The sequence below is a fragment of the Sapajus apella genome, unplaced genomic scaffold (genome assembly GCF_009761245.1).
Source record: "Sapajus apella isolate SASKATOON/1434 unplaced genomic scaffold, GSC_monkey_1.0 scaffold6, whole genome shotgun sequence".
Lineage (NCBI taxonomy): Eukaryota > Metazoa > Chordata > Mammalia > Primates > Cebidae > Sapajus > Sapajus apella.
This window is the reverse complement of record NW_022436946.1, coordinates 59,595,506-59,613,296: the sequence shown is the minus strand read 5'-3', so window position 1 is coordinate 59,613,296 and position 17,791 is coordinate 59,595,506. Positions and strand designations below refer to the sequence as shown.

General features: G+C 45.6%; 1 protein-coding gene and 1 long non-coding RNA gene across 2 annotated transcripts in view; one reads left to right on the top strand and one right to left on the bottom strand.

Moving 5' to 3' along the window:
• Nucleotides 1-17,791, bottom strand: part of GABRR1 (gamma-aminobutyric acid type A receptor subunit rho1) — a 39,293-nt gene that overhangs the window by 13,304 nt on the left and 8,198 nt on the right. Inside the window, exons 2-5 of the mRNA XM_032275273.1 lie at nucleotides 10,076-10,129; nucleotides 8,116-8,222; nucleotides 6,354-6,421; nucleotides 5,039-5,262 (exon numbers count right to left, since the gene is read on the bottom strand). Coding sequence (XP_032131164.1) covers nucleotides 5,039-5,262; nucleotides 6,354-6,421; nucleotides 8,116-8,222; nucleotides 10,076-10,129 — 453 coding nt within the window. The remainder of the gene's footprint in view (nucleotides 1-5,038; nucleotides 5,263-6,353; nucleotides 6,422-8,115; nucleotides 8,223-10,075; nucleotides 10,130-17,791) is intronic.
• LOC116549593 lies at nucleotides 1,086-17,617 on the top strand. Its single transcript, XR_004267953.1, has 4 exons — nucleotides 1,086-2,924; nucleotides 5,378-5,386; nucleotides 11,230-11,234; nucleotides 17,606-17,617. It is a non-coding gene; the product is annotated as an uncharacterized LOC116549593 (long non-coding RNA).

The window sequence follows — 17,791 nt, the reverse complement described above, 5'->3', positions numbered from 1 at the left end:
TCCCACCATGGCAAAAACTTCTGGGTCTGTCCGCAGGGTGGTCAGACATCTCTTCTCTCCCACATAAATGCACAGTGTCCCAAACTGCACACTCCAAGCTCTGTGAGAGGTTCCAGTGAAGGCCTAATCATGCTCAGGAGAGCATGCCCACAAAGCTCTCCTGAGAAAATTTCATAAATCTTTCCATTCTCCCGCTGTCATTGACTCCTCTTCCTCATCTTCTTTTTTTTGTTTTTTAGACAGAGGTTTGCTCTGTTGCCCAGGCTGGAGCACAGTGGAGCAATCTCGGCTCACTGCAACCTCTGCCTCCTGGGTTCAAGCAATTCTTCTGCCTCAGCCTCCCGAGCAGCTGAGACTATAGACATGTGCCACCATGACTGGCTAATTTTTGTATTTTTAGTAGAGATGGGGTTTTTCCACGTTGGCCGGGCTAGTCTCGAACCCCTGACTTCAGATGATCCACCTGCCTCAGCCTTCCAAAGTGCTGGGATTATAGGCCTGAGCTACCACACTCGGCCTCATTGACTCTTTATATCTTGAAGTTGACTAGGGATTCAAAAGTCATGGAATTGTTTTTTTAATATTACCTCAGTAAAATCTACCAAGCGTAACAGTGCATCTCACTTGCGGATTTCAGTTTTTATTGTATGCTGGTGCCTAGGAAACTGTTCTCGTTACCCTGTTATCGAGCTCCTCCCTCTGCCCTGCTGCATTCCTCATTTGCATCCTAACCACTGGGTTCTGTGCCTGTCTCCTCCATAGCCTGCAGTCCCACAAGGGACAGTGACCTCTATCTGTGTCTTTGTGTCCCCAGAGCTTGAGTTAGAACCTGGCACAGCTTTCATTCATACAACTCCACGGGCCACTGTGGCACCCAGGAGGCTGTTAATAAGAACCTGCTGAAGTAATCAATGAGTGAATGAAGTGAGGAGATGGTAAATTAGTATGTATTTTAGGAGCTGGCCAGACAGAGTTGACATGTTTTCCTTAAAATCAATTTCAAAGTGGTGGTCTTCAGTAACTTACATCTCTCTTTTTTTTTTTTTTTCATTTAAATCAAAAAAACTCATAACTTTATTTGCAATGAGAAATCAACTCATCTGTTTTTAGGCACAGAGAGGGAAAGGAGGTGTTTTCCTGGTGAGTGAGGCTCCCTGAGGATTTTTATTCTGAACATAATAAATGATTTTCTACCTCTTTCTTGCACTCACATCCAGTAGTACACTGGACTAGTCTTCTATAGGGTTTTGGGAGCTGGTTGCTAGATTTTCAGGAAGCTTGTAAGCCAGTTGTTAAGCACAGTCATTATTAAACATCAAAATTAAATGTCACATTAAAAACATAAATAATAGCTTCCAGTTCCAAAATGGTGGCCTAGAGGCAAGCTGCTTCACTCCCTACCACAGAAAACCAAAAACAAATGTAACACGCCGAGACTTTCACCAGCAACAACCCAGAGTCCATGGATGAGGATGAGACAGTTCCCTAGGCCACAGAGAAATAGAAAAACTGAGCTGACAGCAGGAGAACTGGACTTACACATCCCTAATGCTCCTCTCTCCCTTTTTACCTGTCACCAAATGCATGGAAAATCTTCCCACAACTCATGATTTCTACACTGGAAAAAGTGAAATTGAGGTGATCAATCAGCTTCTCTACCTTCTTGGATTCCCTGGAAGGAGACTTGTTCTTGCCTTAACCCACGGAAAGCATCATGATTGACTGAAGGGAGAAATAGCCCTGAGAACAGGCAGAGACAAAGGGGAGGCAGAACTACCATCTCCAGCCTGGACGCTGTGCTCCATAACTTGGCCAAAGGAGATGCCAAATCAAAGTGGCTGTTCAGCAGTACTGCAGGAAGAACATTCTGCAGGTCCCCTGGGCACGAATCCCTCGCCAGCCTTCACACACTGCAGGGATAATCCCTTCAGGACCTCCCCCATTCAGGACAGGCAGTGCACAGACAGACCCTTTACTGGAGCAAAGCAAACCTGGGCTGTAGGTGCCACCTAGAGCCGAAAAGGAGGCAGCAATCTAGGGACAGATTCACTAAGCAAATATAGTCAATAAAAAACAAAACTAACTGGACAGAGAAAACTGGAATAAATAACTAATCCTTCAATGCAAAGACATAGATGTATACCGACAAGGAACAACTGCAAACAGGAACTATGACCTCCCCAAAAGGGGACCCCAACAAGACCATGATTTGTAACCTCTCTGACAAAAATCCAAAAGAGCAATTTTAAGGAAATGTAGTTATATGCAAAATAACACAAAAAAGCAATTCAGAAATTTATCAGAGAAATTTAACAAAGAGATTGAAATAACAACAACAATGAAAATCAAACAGAAATCCTGGACCTGAGAAATACATTTGCTGAAGTGAAGAACTCTTTAGAGGCTCTCAGCAGCAGAGTGAACCAAGCAGAAGAAAGAATCTGTGAGTTAGAAGACTGGCTATTTGAAATTATAATCAGATGAGAAAAAATAAAAAAGGAATAAAAAGGAATGAAGGTTGCCTACAAGATATGGAAAATTACCTCAAAGGACATAATATAAGAATTACTGATGTTCAAGAAAGAGCTGAGCAAGAGCAAGGAGTGGAAAGTGTATTCAAAGGAGTAATAACAGGAAACTTTCCAAAACTCAAGAAAGAGTTAAATATACAGGTATAGGAAGGTCTGAGAACACTAAACAGAATCAATGCAATTAAGACCACTTCCAGACATATAGTAATTCATCTCAAAGGTCAAGAACAAAGAGAGGATCCTAAAAGCAGCAAGATAAATAAGGCAAATAACATTAAAAAGCTCCAATTTGGCTGGTCTGAAGGTAGTGAGACATCTCAACTGATTGTTCACAGTTACAGATCGAACTCCTTGCTCTACTCTTTTCCCCCTTCTCACTACTGCACTTGACTAGTTTTAAAAACAAAAATAAAAAAAGCTCCAATTTGTCTGGCAACAGACTTCCAAATGGAAACCATTCTGGCCGGGAGGAAGTAGAAGAACATTTTCAAAGTGCTCAAAGAAAAAAACTGCAAGAATGTTGTATCCAACCAAATTTTCCTTTGAATATAAAGGAGAGATGAAGTCTTTTCCAGACAAACAAAAGCTGAGAGAATTCACTATTACCAGACTTATCTTGTAAAAACAAAAGTAATAAATATCACTTCCTAATTATTTCACTACATGTTATCATTATCTATATTCTTGAAGCTGTTTACACTTCCTGCATCTGCATGGTAGAAATACTGCATAATGGTGTGCTGTCATGAATTTCTTCCTAATTCTGGATTTAGTGACATCAAGTTGGGAGCCTGAAATCAGCCAGGATGTGAGTATTTACACTACAGAAATCAGCAAACTGCCACTGAGTTGTGTTGTTGTATTGGTAGTTTTTGAGCCTTAAGATGCCTTGAAAACCTGCCTCAGGAGGCCAGGTGTGATGGCTCACACCTATAATCCCTGCCCTTTGGAAGGCTAAGGTGGGAGGATGGCTTCAGCTCAGGAGTTCAAGACCAGCATGAGCAACATAGGGACATTCTGTTTTTACAAAAATATGGTTTTTTTAGAAAAGTATCTGGATATAGTGGCACATGCCTTTGGTCCCAGCCACCTGGGAGGCAGAAGTCAGATTACTGCTTGGGTCTGGGAAGTTGAGGCCGCAGCAAAACCATGATCATGCCACAGTACTCCAGCTTGGGCAACAGAACAAAACTCTGAAAAAAAAGAAAGAAAGAAAAAGAGAGAGAGAAAGAGAAAGAAAGAGAAAGAAGAGGGAGAGAGAAAGAAAGAGAGAAAGAGAAAGAAAGGAAGATAAAGAAAAAAAGGAAGGGAGGGAGGGAGGGAGGGAAGGGAAGTAAACAGAAGGGAAGGGGAGAATAAAAAGAAAAAGGAAAGGAAAGCAAAAGAAAGAAAAAGAGAAAAGAAAACCTGCCTCAGAAATGCAGACCTCAGGGCGAACCAGTTCAACATGGTTTGGGGAAGGGTTGCACATCCTGGACCCGCCTGAGTACTTCTTACAGGAGGAAGCATTTTAAACCTTAAAGATGAAAACCCCACAACCCCACTCTGTGTCAGGTACCTAATTACCTAGGTTCCAGGCCAGAATGAATATGGAGGGATCATTATAAATATTCCTTTGGGCAATGGGGCCAGAAATTCAGCTTCAACATTGCAACCTCTTATTCTATAGGTCTACTGTGTAACCATCCCTGAACCTTCTATTTATACATTGATGTGTGGATTCATCTTTACCATTCATCAACACAGAAGCCAAAGCAAAGTCCATGAAACTGGAATGCACCCTCCACACAGCACAAGAGGAGCACCCCACAGCAAGTGAACACATCCCTTCTCTGTGAAGGCCTGCTGCTCATCTCCATGTGCCTCCTAGGGAGGTGAATACCATGAGTTTCTGAAGCTTCTGTGCAGCCTGAAAACCACACTGCAGAGCTGTGTTTAAGGAAAGCTTCCCTGAGCCAGTGCTTAATGAGCAAGCAAACATTTCTGAAGTATCTGAATTGGCGAGAAGATTTTATTCTTTATATTTTAAAAGTGATGTTCAGAATGGCACTTCAAGTCATCAAGTAGCCCCGGGTCCCCGTGGTTTCTCAAGTAGGACACTATGGAGAGAAAGGAGGGAAAATATGCCTGTGGTGGCCAGATGAAGCAAAAGAACTTTTTTTTAAAACCAAAGTTCTAAAATGTTCCCAAAAGATGGGAATCAGAGACATTGCAGGAGGTAAGTCCTTGAGAACACATTATCTATTTCTCTGACTCCTACTGGAGAAATAAACTTTTTTATTATTGAAATATAATATATAGAATAGTATTAGCTTTAGAAATTGCCCCAAATGTATTTTCAAGGCTGAATATACCTTTTAGATTTCTACTCATGTATAAAGTGGATGTTGAGAAGCTGACAGCTACTGAAAAGTTAGGAAGTAGACATTCAGAGCCAAAAATCCAAATTGCTGTTGTGAAACCAATGCTTTTCTTGGTTAAGATGAACGATCTGCCTTTCTTCCTACCTGAGACTGTAGAGCACTTTCCCATCGGGCTGGACCCGCAACATGACGTTGTCTGTGGTGGTGTCATGGATGAAGGAGCGTTTGGAGTGCACAAAAAACATGTCAGGGACCCAGATCTTCTTCACCAGCCGGCCATCAAATGTCATGCTGAGGTTGTTGGTGCTTGGAAAAGACAGCCTCTCGTCCTTCCAGTAGTGCCTCAGGTAGAGGGTCATCGTAAAGTCCTAGGGGGCAGAGGGGCATAGAAGGAACCCCAGACACACAAACCCACTGAGGTGTGGATTCTGTAGTCCCTGTGGAGCCATCACTTGGCTGGGGAATGAAACTGGGTCAGATGAGGTCTTGTGAGTCCCTGGAGTTTGCTGCAGTAGGAGGAAGAGAACGCTGTGGGGGAAGAACTCAGCTAGAAGCCTGGAGCAGACAGTGTGAGTGTGCCTGGCCCTGCCCCAAGCTCCTGGCATTCACTCTACACTCGAGAGGCTGCTACTGTCGCCATGTGTAACTCAAGCCACAAGTGCCAGAAAGTTAATGCCTACAAGCAGCACTCAACCAGAGAGAAGGCGGTGGATAAATACCCCAGCTCCTGCACCCCTGAGTTGGATAACCCTGAAGTGTGCTCTTCACTGACTCCCAGAGTACCCCAGTGGCACTGAGTTCTATGTTTCTACGACTGAGTTTTATACCAGTTCCACAGCAACCGGTTTGATAGCACGGTCCTCTTTGCTTCCTTCTCTTCCTCTGTCCCTTCCCCACTCTGTTCTGGTGTTTCCCAGGATCACTTCCTATATAAACTACTTATACTTGTGAATGCTTCCCTCAGGTCTGCTTCTTGGGGGACCCAAACTAAGACAGGTCCCTAAAACGTCCTGTAAGTCAAGGACTTGGAGGATGTTGCACTTTTTATCTGAATTCACCAAAAAGGGGCAGGGGGTGGGGGCAGGGAAAAGGACACTCTTTTGCTTCTTTTGCATTTCCACAACCAGGTACAGAATCCACAGGAGTAAGATGTGTCTGACTACTTGGCAGCTGCAAACTTGGGCCCTGCTGCTTACATTTGAGAGCCTTTGTCCAGAAAATGCATCCCAGGGGCAAGAGCCTGGGCACTGGAGTGGGAAAGGTCAGGCTTGTTATCTGGCTCTGTTTCATACCACTTGGGTGGCTGTGGGCAAATCTTGAGCCATCTGTAAAAAGACTGTGGGGATTCCCACCGCCCAGGGCAGTTGTCAGACTAATTGAATTCAGGTGCGTAGAACTCCTGGCCTAGGACAGGCTTTGTGAAACCCCCTGCCGTGGCTCTGGTCAGAGAAGCACTTACCATGTCAACCTCTGAGATGCTATCCAAACTCTCCACCTGCACATCCACACCAACAGGAATGGCAGGGCCTGGGGACAGAGCGTGACAAGAGCATTCACTATTTTTACTCGAACTTATAGTATGGAGAAAATAGGCAAAATGAGCATTTCCCCTGGAACCTCAATGTCATGTTGGACTTGGAGGTTTGGTGACGCCAACCTGAAGTCAAGCCAGAGATCAAAGCATGGTATCATAGGCTGGCTTTCTGAAATATTTCAATGAAAGTCTGGAAACATCCTTTCTTGGTTATATATGCTCCTCTGAAGGTATGATGAAGGCCTAGGTCAAAGGCTGGGTCTGATCTAAGAGTAACTGACTTCTTAGCACGAGGTCACCCACATTATTCTCTAGATTTGCCTTCTGGTTTTGCATGCTCTTTCATCCTGGAAGCCAGCATCTCTCGTCTGGCCACGAGAAAGGCATTGTTTGGTGATAGGCACTCAGAACTGAAGTCATATTCAGATCATTTGCCAGACCCACAGACCTGCATCTTTACAACATGATGGAGTATCTTCAGGGAAGGGAGGATGCCTGTTTAAGGACGGCTTTAAAGCATTCAATTTTTTGTTATTTCTGGGCCATGCAGACTCAATACTGATAAAGAATAAGGAAGCATAATAAAGGGAATTGATTCCTGCCCCCTTTCTTCCCTGCTGTCAGGATGAAGGGCAGGCATGGAGCACACGGAATCATTATGGAGTGAAAAGGTGGGTTTGGATTCAACAATGGTGGATTATGGACTGGATAGAGACTCTGTTCTACAGCCTATTTATTCCTTGGGCAAAAGTGACTGGAAGAAATAAAAGGTATGAGAATGATTTCTTTTTAAAAAAATTTTTTTGGAGACAGAGGCTCACTCTGTTGCCCAGGCAGGAGTGCAGTGGTGTGATCTCAGCTCACTGCAACCTCCGCCTCCTGGGTTCAAGCAGTTCTGATACCTCAGCCTCCTGAATAGCTGGGACTATAGGTGCACACCACCACAGCTGGCTAATTTTTGTATTTTTAGTAGAGACAGGGTTTCACCATGTTGCTCAGGCTGTTCTCAAACTCCTGAGCTCAGTCAATCCGCCCGCCTCAGCCTCCCAAAGCGTTAGGATTTCAGGCATGAGACACCATGCCCAGCTAAGTCTGATTTCTAAAATAAATATTTCTTTTCCAGGAAAATAAACCCATAAGGATGAAAACTCCTTGACCGTAAGAAGGCTGAAACCCAGCAGCTGCAGGCTAAGCTTCAAAGGGCTTTGCCATTCTTCTGCACCAAATCATTATTCTCTCAAGCTATTTTCATTTAGTTAAAACGAGTGGACCACCCTCTGCCCAAGGATATGCACCCTGAACTCTGTCTGCCAGCTCCCAGATGACAACAAATATAATCCAAGGTCGTTATTTCAGAGCATTTTTAGGAAGCCGCATTGGGCGGTGGCTGCCCTGCGTTCCCCTGCCCTTCCTGCAGCCAGCTGCTGGCCTCCCTCACCATAAGCCATCCTTGTCAGGGGCAGTAGCCATCCAGCCGCAGATACCTCCTGAGACTGTTCAGCAGAACCCAGGGCTGGGCAAGGCAGATGCTCAGAATGTTCCGTGGGCTCCATGTCTTGTCCACCAAGCACAACCGAGGCAGACCAGGGCAGGGGAGAGCAAAGCTGTGCTGTCCCTTGGCTGAATTTCCTGTCCACAGACAGAGGACCAGAAGGAAGAGGACACCCCGCCAGCGTACATCCCATACCTCCGAAACCAGGCCTCATGCTGAAATCATGATCATCTATCCTCAAAAGCTGTTCCGACTTTGTCAGAGGTGATTTGGTGATGTCAGGGCTTCGTTTCAGAATTGGGCTGTCAAAGGGGAAGAAACCAGGTTGATTATATATTCTAGCCAAGCCACATAAAAAAGAACTTGCATTCTGACTTGATCTGGATAGGTGTGACGGGGTGTGCTATTTCTTCTTTTAAGCTATTAGACATCCCCTCTTCCTTTCTCCATCTTTCTGGATAAATGAACTGACCCAGAAGGTCTAAGACATTGGTTTTGACCATGACTGTGGAGCTTTAAAAATACTGATGCCCAGGCCCCACCTCAGAGATGCTGATTCGAACAGTCTAAGAATAGGGTCTGGAAATTGGTATTTTTAAAGCTTACCAGATGATTTGAATGCATAACCGAGACTGAAAATTGCTGGTTCCACTCTTAGCCCAAATTCCCTTAAAGTGTCTTAGCTTTTTGGGGGGTTTTGAGCTGGAGAGGAGAGCTAGTGAGTATGGTCCAAGCCTGGCATCCCAACCTCTCTTGGCCCGCTGTGGAGGGAGTGGGGCCTTACGCTCGAGTGCAATGCCAACTATCCTGTCTGCATGGAAGGAAAGTTGGCATCCTCCTACTGCTGCTTCTGAACTGCACCTGGGGCCATTTGCATTTACTTTCACTTTTTCTCAATTGGTAACATACTTTTAGCATTTGCCAATTAAAAAAAAAAAAGAAACATAGTGAAGACTCAGCATCTCCCTTCTGCTTCCACCCACCCTGCCCCTACCTAGCCCTCAGCCACAGGTGTTTTGCTTTTTTTTCTTTGAGGCAAGAGTCTCATTCTGTCACCTAGGCTGGAGTGCAGTGCTATGATCTCGACTCACTGCAACCTCTGCCTCCCAGGTTCAAGTGATTCTCGTGCCTTGGCCTCCCAAGCAGCTGAGATTACAGCCGGCCGCCACCACGCCCAGCTAAGTTTTATATTTTTAGCAGAGATGTGGGGTTCGCCATGTTGGCCAAGTTAGTCTCAAACTCCTGGCCTCAAGTGATCCACCCCCCTCAGCCTCCCAAAGTGCTGGAATTACAGGTGTGAGCCACCACAACTGGCCAGGTGTTTCTCTTGTTGGTTTCTTGTCTATCTGACCAGTTTCTTGTATACAAGTATATACAGATATATATTCTTAGTTATCCCCTCTTTATTTTATATATTTATTTATTTATTTATTTTTAGACACAGGGTCTTGTTCTGTCACCCAAGCTGGAGTACAGTGACCTATCACGAGCTCACGTCAGCCTCAAACTCTAGGCCTCCAGTGATCCTGGGCTAAAGTGATCCTCCCATCTCCACCTCCCAAATAGCTGGAACTACAGGTACAAGCAACTGAGTCCAGTCAATGTTTAAATGTTCTGTAGAGACGGGGATCCCACTGTGATGCCCAGGCTGGTCTCAAATCCCTGGCCTGCAAGCAGCCTTCCCACCTCGGCCTCCCCAAGTGCTGGGATTACAGGTGTTAGCCACTGCACCCAACCTGGAAGTGCTCCTCAAACTAGAAAGTAGTACACAAACAGGAGGAGCCTCTGCCATTTCCGAACCCACCAGGAAGTGTCCTTCTAAAGTGAGGAAACTACAGTGCTGACTGCAAAGGAGACGGCCCAGGGAAAGAATTTGAACCAGCGAGCTGCTTACAGGTATAGGGAGGAACCCAGGCTCCAGAGGAGGAACACCAGCCCCCATTGCCACTGACATCCTCTCTCACCAGCTTGATCCAGGAGCCGCCCCCCGCCCCCACCTGCTTTCTCCTTTCAGGCTCCCCTTGCACTGGTCCCCCACCCTCCACTTTCTGATCCTTGGTGAGGGGTCATGGAGGGGGCTCTGCTGAAAATCACTGCGGTTGAGGTTCAGGAAAGAAACATCTGCAGAACGGTGTGCATGTGCTTCTGGCCATACCTGACTTGCTTGTGGGCATCTTCGTGTACTTCTCGTCTCTGTCTTTGAGGCCTACTGTGAACATAAAAAGTAAAGATATTGCAGAGACAGTCTAGGTACTCAAATCAACCAAGCACCCCTCTCCCTCCAGATTTGCTTCCATTTTATTCCAGATCTAACTGGAATAAAATGTGAAAGAAGAAGGAAAAACTGGAACCTTCAATGCATTCATTTAACCTCTTGTGGAGCATTTCCCAAGTACTACAGTAGAAACTACAGGATTCCTTACTTAGAAGGCTTAATTTGCAGAGGTCTGACCTAAGACAGCTCCCCACTGGTCTACCCAGGCCTGAAGTGGATGCCCTTCTTTTAGGAGGCTCTTAAGGATATGTACATTTTCACTTTGATCCACCATAAAACCGTCATTATGAGAGTCACACATTGCCAGGTGAACTGCATCACTTAAGCATCCTCGCTCTTTGGCTCATGATTTCAGTCAAATGGGCACTGACAGCAGATGGGAGAGGAGGAGGAGGAGGAAGAAAGAGGTCAGGGTATTTATTCTTTATTCTCTCCCTGCTTTGATGCCAGGGACTAGCAGTGCCTGTGTTGCTCTGTGACTGCAGATAATCACAGTACCTTCAATAAGCTCCAACAATAATATTTCCCCTTCTAGTCAAGGGGTAGTCCTGGCTTCCTGCTGTTCCTCATCCTTGGGGGCATCAGCATGCCTGACGGGATCCCTGAATTCTGTCCATCTCTCTCCGAATTGTCCTTTTATTCAATTATCATGAGTTAAGCCCTTTTGAAGGCAATGCTGTTTCCTGCCAGGACTCGACTGATGCACAAGGACACATCAGGACATATGCACAGGGATTATGTCATCTGTAGCAAAATGGAGCAGAGGCAGGTGTGCGCTCTGCAGGCATGGGCAAAGCTAAGACCGGGGAGTGGCATGCGTTTCCGGCGATGGGCCATCACAGTTGATGGGCAGCAGGGACAGCAGGAGGCTGGAGGACACCGAGGGCAGAGTTCTCTTTGCATTCAGTCCCTTGCACAGGGCTGGACCCCTGTGGACTCTCAATACCTATTAGCTGAATGAAGGAAGGAATCAGCCATCCCAAGATGAGCTGATTAGATGGGCACCTAAAACGGGAGACAGGAGAGAATGAAAGAGGAAGTTGGAACGGAAAAAAGTCTTGGCCCAGCTCTTACTTTGACTTTGGGCCGGGCTGAAATGAAGCCAGACATTGATGAAATGAGGTTTGTCAGATTCTGAGATGCCACTGGCTTTGCCTTCATGAAGCCTGGATTCTAGCCAAGAGAAGACTGATGAACAGAATAAAGTTATAGTCTTTTTCACTATTGTTTAACATTACTAAATAACTTTTTTTCCTGTTTACATGCCCATGTAGAAAAATTTAGAAAATCAATTAATCATAAAGGAGAAGATGAATATAACTCAGAAGTAACCTCTGTCATTCTGCATCTGTATATTCTTTTTTTTTTTTTTCTTTAGAGACAGGGTCTCGCTATGTTGCTCAGGCTGGAGTGTAGTGGCTATTCACAGGCGCAATCCCACTACTGATCAGCACGGGAGTTTTGACCTGCTCTGTTTCCGACCTGGGCCAGTTTACCCCTCCTTAGGGGACCTGGTGGTCCCCTGCTCCTGGGAGGTCACCATATCGATGCTGAACTTAGTGCGGACACCTGATCGGCATAGCACACTACAGCCCAGAACTCCTGGGCTCAAGCGATCCTCCCACCTCAGCCTCCCGAGTAGCTGGGACTACAGGCACATGCCACTGCACCCAGCTTATTCTAATTCTTGGAGAATTACACTGTTTGAAATTTTCTTTTAAACTCAAATTATATCATGGAATATTTTTCACATCATTGGCATTTTTTTTTTTTTTTTAAGATGGGGTTTCACACCGATGGCCAGGCTGATCTTGAACTCCTGACCTCAGGTGATCCACCCACCTCGGCCTCCCAAAGTGCTAGGATTACAGGTGTGAGCCACCGCGCCCAGCCTTATTGGCATTTTTTTTTTTTTTTTTTTTTTACCAGCAGAGGGTAGGATTATTAATCTTGAAATCAGGTGTTACACAAAACAAATCATAGGAAAAACTAACCCTGCTTGAGCCCTTCCTGTGTGCTCGTTACTGTGCTAACTCCTGTTACGAGCGTTAACTCCGTTTATTCCTCAAAACAACTCTATGAGGTAAGCCCCGTCATTATCCTCATTTTATACGTAGAAAACTGAGACACAAAGACTTTCAATAATTTGTAAAACTGAAGGAGCCAGAAGTCAGAGCCAGGGGTTCTGGCTCCAGGGTTGGAAGCAAGGCTGGCCGCAGCATCGTGCTGGAAGGTTTGCCTCTCACTGCCAGGAATCTGGCTTAGATGTGGAAGGTCTGAGCTTATCATCTCCTCGTGTAGGGGCTAATATGGACCTTGCACAAAGTTGGTGCACAATAAATATTTATTGAATGAGCCCCAGGAGGTTATGAAGAAAGGATAGGCATGTACCAAGTCAGGATGATATAGGATGACATTCGAGACAGCTTTTTGAACTGAACATAGGGTATACATTTGTTGAACACCCACTTTTATTTTGGATAAAATGACAAGTTCCAATCCATGAGACTTCTTCTTGATGTCTGCTTGTTCTAGTTTTTAGTCTGTGAATGGATGTTTTCCCAAAAGAGGTACCAGAGCTCTCTTGAAGGTGAGCTGGAGCAGGGATGGGGATTTGTGAGGAGGGAAGGCTGCTGGAAGGCTCATTCAGCTAATGGCCAAGCATCTGATAAGTTATACTTCACCTTGCTGATTATTTCATCTGAGAAGATAAGAGAATTTAATGTTTACAAGGAAGCAGAAACTGGCTAATGAAGACGATGTTGCTTTCTTGGCATTTGTAACAGCCAAGAAAAGAAGTCCTTGTATGCAGCGCAAAACACCCAGATAGTGTCCTTGGCGCCCCTCCCCCCACTGTCTCACATCCTCCAGGGTGCAGCCAGCTCCAGCTCCACTGCTTACAGGTGTATCTGCTCATAGAGGTACATTTTTCTGATGTGCATAAAGACCAGGAAAGGCCATCTGCGGCCCTGCCCACAGCAGTCAGGCGGCCAGTCCTGGCTGAGCTTCTCAACACCCCCCTGCCCCGCCGCTGCTCTCCTGCCCCTCCATCCCCACTCCCCCTGCCTCAGGTGTCATTACTTAGCACATGGGAGGCAGCAGGCTTTCCTGCCTCTGGTCTTGCCCTTCTCTAATCCAACCATCCCACCAATACCTTGGAATGAAAATCACAATTATGTCACTTCCCTTCTTAAAACCTTTCATCCTCAAAGTAAAATCCATGGAAGTTGGGCATATAAGGCCCATAATAAGGCTCCCACTCTGCCCCCAACTTCTTGCCATTGTCAATTACCTCTCTATGCTTTGCTCCCGATGTCCCAACTATTTTGGCTGCCCTTCCTACCATTCTTCCTACTCTTTCTTACCCAGACAACTCCATGCACTCCCAGATAAAATACCACCTCCTCCTGAAAGCATTCCTGGACTTTTCTCCTTCCCACTGAATTCAGTGCTTCTCTCCTTTACCTGCTTTTCTCAGAAGGTGCACACCGTGCTGTTGTGGTGATAGGCCTTCTGACTATCCCACTCACTTCACCATGGGATCAATAGATGACTCTACTTTTTTTTTTTTAAACAAGATCTCTCTCTGTTGCCCAAGGCTGGAGTGTAGCGGTGCTATTATAGCTCACTGCAGCCTCAACTTCCTGGGCTAAAGCAATTCTCCTGCCTCAGCCTCCCAAGTAGCTAGGACTGCAGGTGTGTGATACCATGCCCAGCTAATTAAAAAGAAATTGTGTAGTGAGGGGGTCTCACTGTGTTGCCCAAGCTGGTCTTTGAATCCTAGGTTCAAGGGATTCTTCCACCTCAAACTCACTCAGTGCTGGGATGATAGTTGTGAGCCACCATGCCTGGCCTCTATGTCACCCATCTCTTAGCGGTGTGCAGAACTGACTTTACAAAGACAGGTACAAAATATGGAAGGAAAAGCACAAACCCAAGGGTGTATTCCACAGAATTGAAGGGACCCGTAAGAAATGAGTCAAGGGAGGCCAGCATCTAAATGAGACTCAAAAGACAGGGTAAAAAGAAGCAGAATTCTTTCCCGTTGCATCCTGAGCTAGGAGAGTCAGTAAAAGGAAATATACTGCTTGCCTGTTGCCCAGGCTGCAATGCAGTGGCACAATCTTGGCCAGCTGCAGCGTTGACCTCCTGGGCTCAAGCTATCCTCCCACCTCAGCCTCCTGAGTGGCTGGGATTACAGGCATGTGCTACCATGCCAAGCTAATTTTTGTGTTTTTTGTGGAGTCAGGGTTTTGCCATGTTGCCCAGGCTGGTCTTGAACTTCTGAGTTCAAGTGATTTGCCTGCCCTGCCCTCCCACAATGCTGGGATTACAAGTGTGAGCCACCACACCTGGCAGAGATGAGGTGATGTTAATAAACAATTATGATAAGGCTGAGATTCTGCTAACAGAATCCAATTTTACTTTGCTATTCTCCATCAAAGAGCGTGGTCTTCAAATTAGGAAGAGGGAAAAGAATTAGTTGCTGCCAGAATAGTGGACGTGGAGCACGCAACCATCTAATGCTCAGCCCTGATTACACATTGAAATCACCCGAGGAGCTTAAAAATCCCGGGCCACAGAGCAGACCAATTAAGTCAGAACCTCCAAGGGTGGGACCAGCCACGAAGTCTTCAAATCTCAGGTGATTACAATGTTCGGCCAAAGTTGTGACTTCTCATTTTTAAAATGGAGCTCTTTTGCACAGCTCTCTGAGGCCATGACCTGGCACAGGAGGACAGCAGACAGTTAGGAAGCCAGCATGCTTCCTTGAGTCCGTTTTGCTGACCAGTGGGAGATGGCAAGTTGCTTCTCTCCAGGTCTGTTTCCTCAGCTGTGAAATAAGGCACTAGGCAATGAGATGGCTTCGAAAACTTTCAAGTCCATTCCAGAAGGCGGCGGGCACCCTGAGACGTGAGAGGTGCTTCACAACTCTAGTCCTGTCGGCTGAAGGCAATGCTAGAAAGGTCAGTCCCCTGACAGAGGTGCACCAATGGGGGTGTGGGTTCCACACAGACCCACTAGCACTGGGGTGTGCGCGTGTTTAACTTTCATTAACTCAATGAGCATGCACCCATCATGTTATTTATATTGCATTTCTTGAATTGTTCTAGGGGCTGTGCATTCTTCCACACAATGAGTTGAGCATTTTGTATTTTTCCTTGGTTGTAAATATTAAATAGTTCATTTCCTTTTATTCCTTCCTAAGTGGATTTCTAGTAACTAATAATCTGCTTTTCAAATCACGTTCTCTAAAATGTGTGATGGTTAATTTTATGGGTCAACATGGCTCGACCATGGTACTGGTTCTGGTCAAACCTCAATCTAAATATTGCTGTGACGGTATTTTTAAAAGATGTGATGAACACTTAGATCAGTGGACTTTAAATAAAGCAGATTACCCTCTATCATGTGGGGAACCCCCATCCAGTCAGTTATAGGCCTTCAGAGAAAAGTCTAAGGTTTCCTGAAGATGAAGGAATTCTGAAGGAGGAGGAATTAGCTTCCAGACTGCCTTCCTACTCAAGACGGCAACACGCCAGGTTCTGCCAGAATTTCCAGTCTGCTGGCCTGCCCTGCAGATCTCAGACTTGGCAGCCCCCACAGATGTGTGATCCAGGCAGAGAAAGGCATGAGGATGTGTATGTGGACAGCCTATTGGTTCTGGTCCTCTGGAGATCCCTGATTGATGGAGTACGAACACTCCTGGACCTCTAAGGCCTGCACATCTGAGGGAGATCTGAGCTGTCGCCTGCAGCCAAAGGGCTGTGAGGGCTGTCTGGGGTATGGGGGACCAGCCCAGCTTTGAGCTGTCAGCTTCTAGAGGGTCTCGGGGTGTTTGGTCAAGTTGTCTTCTGGTCACCATTACTGACTTCTGTTCCCACCAACTTGGTGGGCCTCTAACACACAGACAGCCCTGGCCTGCCACTGCCTTGCCTCAGAGTAAAAAAGAACACATCAAGACTATGTTTGTCTACCTGCTTCTTAGATAAAATCTCAGCCTATCGTCCAAGTTGTGGGCTTAAAAAAAAAAAAACTCAGCCTAGATCATCCCTTTTTTTCCCTGTACTCCCTTGAATTCCTATGCCTGGGAATACCATCTGCCTTCCCACTTGAAGACACTGGGTTACTATTTTTTTTTTTTTTAATTTAAACCTCTAAATTTTGTTACCTATTCTCCTTATTAGAATTCTCATTTCTTATAGAACGTACTACTTTCTAACTTGTAGATATCTATTTGACCTGATGCCAACATTTTAGACTCTTGTTAATTGAAATTCCCATATCTAATTAAGTGTCTCAGCTGCTTAAAAATAAAACCAAAACAAACAAAAATGGATATTTGTCAAGGAGACAGCCTGCAATGCATTTCAGAATGTGAAACTGCGGATGGAACATCTCTACTTCACTTCACCTCCTGCCCTCTGGCCTGGGGAGCAGAGCAGAGACCAGGCCTTCAGCAGGGGTGAGTCAAGACTCACACACGAGGTCTTCTCAATGCTATCCCCGCAATCCCAAGAGCCACCACTGCTTGTCTGAGGTTAGATTTATTTGATGAGGCCGCTTACGGTACTGGAACGAGTGCAGACTTGGCACCAGCCAGACTTCAGTTTCAATCCCAGGGGAGCCCCAAACTAGCTGTTAACCTTCGGCAACTTACTTGATCTTTCTGTGTCTCAGTTTCCTATAAAATGGGGGGAACAATACTAACTTTACTGGCTTGCTGCAAGAATTAGGCAAGAAAATGTTAATTTGAACCACATGAAATGGCTAACATTCAACTGATTTTGATGTACAAAAACATTTTCACTTGGTTCAACCTGAGTTTTATGTCCATCAATATAACTTCCTTTCATTGTATAAGGGTGAGAGGAGAGCACCAGAAGTGGAAACGTGGGGGCTGTGGGGCTCTGTGGGTAGGTTATGTGATCACGGCACAAGGTCGCATAACTTTTTGAGCCTTGCTCTTTTCATCTTTAAAATGAGGGTGTTTCTAAGGTCCTTGAAGGACTGACACTCTGAAAAAAAAAAAAAAATTTTTTTTTTGGGATAGGTCTCACTGCCACCCAGGCTGGAGTGCAGCATTGCAATCTCAGTTCACTGCAGCCTCAACCTCCCAGGCTCAAGTGATCCGCCTGCCTCAGCCTCCCAAATGGCTAGGACCACAGGTGTATGCCATCACACCTGGCTAATTTTGCTTGTTTTTGTAGAAACAGGGTCTCACTATGTTGCCAAGTCTGGTCTCGAAGTCTCAGGCTCAAGCAATCCTCCTGCCTTGGCCTCCCAAAGTGCTGGGATTACAGGTGTGAGCCATCATGCCCAGCCTTCTGCAAAATTTTTGATTTTTGCATTCTGAAAAAATGGTCTGATTAAGGTCTGTCTCCCCCACTAGACTGTCAGCACCTCAAGGGGAGGAGCAGGTCTGTTTTGCTTACCACTGCCTCCCAAGCCATGGGCACAGTGCCTGGAGTACAGTGCCTTCAATAAATATTTGTTGAATCAATGAATGAATGAAGTACAGGAAATAGCAAGGGTCAGGATTCACTCATTTATTCATGCCCAACATTTCATGAGCATTCATCATTGTGGGAAAAC